Source organism: Amblyomma mixtum, chromosome 2 (genome assembly GCF_055824585.1).
Source record: "Amblyomma mixtum isolate Tamu chromosome 2, ASM5582458v1, whole genome shotgun sequence".
NCBI lineage: Eukaryota > Metazoa > Arthropoda > Arachnida > Ixodida > Ixodidae > Amblyomma > Amblyomma mixtum.
The window spans coordinates 147,273,669-147,277,990 of NC_143013.1; the positions used below are offsets into that span (position 1 = coordinate 147,273,669).

The window sequence follows — 4,322 nt, forward strand, 5'->3', positions numbered from 1 at the left end:
GATGCACCCAGTTTTCTTCACACGCCTATGGATAACATTGCATTTGAACCGCGCGGCATCGCCATGGTCATCGATAAATTAAAAAATTCTTCATCCGCCGGTATTGACGGCATCAATGCCAAAATCCTCAAAAATACCAAAGACCTCTGCAGTATCATATTGTCTCTGATTTTTCAGCAGTTATTTTCTTCGTGCTCATTACCACAGGACTGGCGCATTGGGAAGGTCATTCCAGTCTACAAAAAAGGTAACAGATCTTCACCACTTAACTACAGGCCAATCTCATTAAGCTGTCTTTGTTGTAAAATTATGGAACATGTCATATATTCTCATACTGCCAAGTTTTTATCATCTCGTAACTTTTTTCATTCTAACCAACACGGCTTTCGTAAAGACCATTCCTGTGACACGCAACTTGTTCCTTTTCTTCATGATATACACGCATGCCTAGATCGTAACATTCCCACGGATGCAATATTTCTGGATTTCGAAAAAGCATTTGATAAAGTCCCAAACGCGCGCCTAATTCTTAAACTGTCACGCCTAAACCTCCATCCCCTAGTTCTGGATTGGATTCGAACCTTCCTTACTGATCGTTATCAATTTGTTCATGCTAACTCACACTCGTCATCCCTCTCCCCTGTCTTGTCTGGCGTCCCTCAGGGGACCGTTTTAGGCACTCTTCTCTTCCTTATCTACATAAATTATTTGCCCTTTAACATCAGATCTAATGTCCGACTCTTTGCGGATGATTGCGTTATCTACCGCCCTATACATAATTCCTCCGAAGCCACCATTCTTCAAGAAGATCTTGCACGCGTTGAAGAATGGTATAGTACCTGGCTCATTGTGGCGTTATCGATCCTCGTGTGATAGTATCTATCGTAGCAAGTGCACGTGTACTCTCGTGATGCTCGGCGCATGGTGACGTACTCAGTGTCTGTATGTATACTTGTCAGGTTGCAATAAACGGGGGCTTTTTCCTTTGGGCGTGGGCCTGGGGGCCACGCACTAGTCTTCATCGATGTGTCTTCCTGCGAAACACCACATGGTGTCAGAAGTGGTTGTCCAGGTTGTACGGGACCCACGGCAGACGTAAGGTTACCGCCTGTGGCCGGCCGCCAGCAGCATCGTATACCAGCCGGATGACAGCCCAGAAAATGTCGGAAGAAACGAAGGTTTCGTCTCAGCCTTTTTTGGTGCAGCCGCGAGCGAGCTTCAACTTTGACAAGACGTCCGAGTGGCCTGGGTGGATACAAGAATTCGATGACTACCGATTCGCCTCAGGACTTAATGAGCGAACTCAAGAGGCTCAGGTGCGTACGTTGCTGTACACGATGGGACGACAGGCACGCAACATTTTCAGGACTTTCAACTTGTCCGAGGAAGACTCGAAGAAATACGACGTGGTGAAGACACAGTTCGACACACATTTTGTCGCCACAAGGAACTTAGTCTACGAAAGTGCGTGCTTCCATCGCCGCCACCAAGACCCAGGCGAGTCTGTAGATCAGTATGTTACAGAGTTACATACGCTGGCCGATAGATGCGACTACGGGGAGATGAAAGAGCGGATGATTCTCGACCGGTTTGTAGTTGAACTACGGGACGCAAAGTTGTCGGAAGCTCTTCAAATGGATGCGGCGCTGACTCTAAAAAGTGCTCTCACCAAGGCACGCCTGAAAGAAGCTGTGCAGCGACAGCAGCAGGATCTTCGGAGCGTTGTGGACCGCGAAGAGCATGAATTCCTGACGAGGGCAGAAGTCGACACTGTTCATAGGCGGACATCGAACCAGAGACGTCCGGATCACCAGACGTGTGCCGCTTGCGGCAGGGGCCCTCATTCGAGGTCGTCGTGCCCTGCCAGAGGAGCACTGTGCTACGTGTGCCAGCGCCGGGGACATTTCGCAGCTGTCTGCTCACGGGCACACAGGACCACGGAACCCGAAGCATGGCCTTCAGAGATAGGCATCTGCAGTCCTCGGGGTGAGCAACCGAACATGAACTGTGTGACATTTTCCGTGGGAGATTTGGCTGTGTCATCTGCAAAGGCTCGCTTTGTTCAGATTGCTATTAATGGTGCAGTTGTTTCGGCGAAAGTTGACACGGGAGCTGAGGTAAATGTTGTCCCAGGGTCGTTTCCAGCGCTGCCGAAGGTACTACAGCCTACTGATGTTATTCTGATGTGACCAGGCGGTGACAGGTTGAACTTGAAGGGAAAGTTTACTGCCGACATTCTGTGGAAGCGTGCTTCGGTTAGACAGGATGTGTTCGTTGTCGATTCGGTGAGCAATGCGATTCTTGGCTTACCCGCAATAGAAGCCCTGGGAATAGTTAAATTTGTGGACGAAGCATCAGTTCATCAGATAGTGCAGACGCGATTTGGTTCCTTGTTCCGCGGTCTGGGGACCATGAAAGGCGAATACTGTATTCGTCTTAAACCAGATGCCGTGCCCAATGCCATTCACACTGCTCGTCGCATACCTATCCCGCTGCGAGACGGCGTAAAACAAGAGCTGGAAGACATGGAAAAGAATGGGGTCATTCGCAAAGTTCAAGGGCCTACGGAGTGGTGTGCTGGCATAGTGCCCGTCTTGAAGCCGTCAGGACAAGTGCGAATATGCGTTGACCTTACTCAACTGAACAAATCGGTGCAACGCGAACGGTTTGTGCTTCCAACTGTCGATGAGACACTCGGGTTGCTCAGCGGTGCCGTCAAGTTTTCCAAACTCGACGCAAACTCTGGTTTCCATCAAGTGAGGTTAGCAAAAGAATGTCAGCCGCTCACAACCTTCATTACTCCGTTTGGCCGTTATTGCTTTGAGCGGCTACCCTTTGGCATAACTTCGGCTCCGGAGTATTTCCAAAACCAAATGTGCAAGATTCTTGAGGGAATTCCGGGCGTCGTGAACTTAATGGACGATGTCCTTGTCTTTGGCTCTACTCAGAAGGAACACGACGAACGGTTGTTTCGCACCTTGGAACGCTTGGCCGAAAACGGTGTGACCCTAAACAAAGAAAAGTGTCAGTTCAGTGTAAAAGAGCTTTGTTTTCTTGGGTGCCGCGTGAGCCAAGATGGCATACGCCCGGATCCAGCGAAGGTTCGCGCAATTGCAGATCTAAAGCCGCCATCGAACGTTGCAGAAATGCGCAGGTTTTTAGGCCTTGCTAATCATTGTTCGCGATTCATTCCAGACTTGGCTGAGCGAACGACGTCTTTGCGACAACTGCTGCAAAAGAACACTGAGTGGGTCTGGGCGGCGCCTCAGCAGATAGCTTTTGATAGCGTGAAGAGTGCTATCTGCTCAGATAGGTGTATGGCTAAGTTTGACGCACAACGTCCAACAATTATTTCTGCAGATGCTTCGTCGTACGGCCTAGGAGCAGTTTTACTGCAAGTACAACCGAATCAAGAAAAGCGGCCAGTTGTTTTCGTCTCAAGGTCATTGACACCAACTGAAATGCGCTATGCGCAAATGGAAAAGGGGACTTTAGCTATAACATGGGCCGCGGAACGTCTCGAAAGCTATGTGCGTGGACTGCACATTACTGTAGAAACAGACCACAAACCGTTGGTTACTTTGCTAGGAAAGACTCCACTTGACCTGGTTCCGCCTCGCATTCAAAGGTTCAGAATGCGGCTAATGCGGTTCAGCTTTGAGGTGCAGTATGTCCCGGGCAAAAATCTCGAAATAGCTGACGCACTCTCCAGAGCACCAGTGGCAGGCCAAAAGACGAAGAACTTTCTTTCGGTCCATGAAGTCAACTGTTACGTTGCCGGCGTGTTATCTGAGCTGAGCGAGTCGCAGCACTTCGGGCTAGTAGCCGAAGAACAGGCGAAGGACGAGACTTTTCGTACGTTGTGCCGCTACGTCCGTGAGGGGTGGCCTAGTCTACATTCGTTATCGGCCGTTTTGAGGCCCTATTGGCAGGATCGCGCCGTTCTGAGCATATGTAAAGGTGTCCTCATGCACGACACTCGCATTGTTGTGCCACACTGCCTTAGAAGCAGAATGTTAAAACTGCTTCATGAGGGCCACCAGGGTGTTGTAAGGTGTAGAGCAAGGGCAAGGGAGTCCGTTTGGTGGCCAGGTTTAAGCGCTCAGCTTGCGGTATTCATTGCCGACTGCCGCACGTGTTCCCAATTTCGCTTCCAGCCGTGCGAGCCAATGATCCCGACTGAGACACCTTTTCGGCCATGGCAAAGGGTTGCCGCTGATATCTACCATGTGAAAGGCTGTAACTACTTGGTCATAGTGGATTACTTATCTCGATTTCCAGGATTGTGTCCGGTGACCTCTCTTAACAGCACAGAAGTTATT

At 49.8% G+C, this 4,322-nt stretch overlaps 1 protein-coding gene across 1 annotated transcript; it reads left to right on the forward strand.

Moving 5' to 3' along the window:
• Positions 1 to 1,009: 1,009 nt before the first annotated feature.
• Positions 1,010 to 2,939, forward strand: LOC149361201 (uncharacterized). The gene has a single exon (XM_089569463.1). The coding sequence runs from the start codon at positions 1,146 to 1,148 to the stop codon at positions 2,187 to 2,189; it is 1,044 nt and encodes a 347-aa protein (XP_089425589.1). The 5' UTR covers positions 1,010 to 1,145; the 3' UTR covers positions 2,190 to 2,939.
• Positions 2,940 to 4,322: the final 1,383 nt, after the last annotated feature.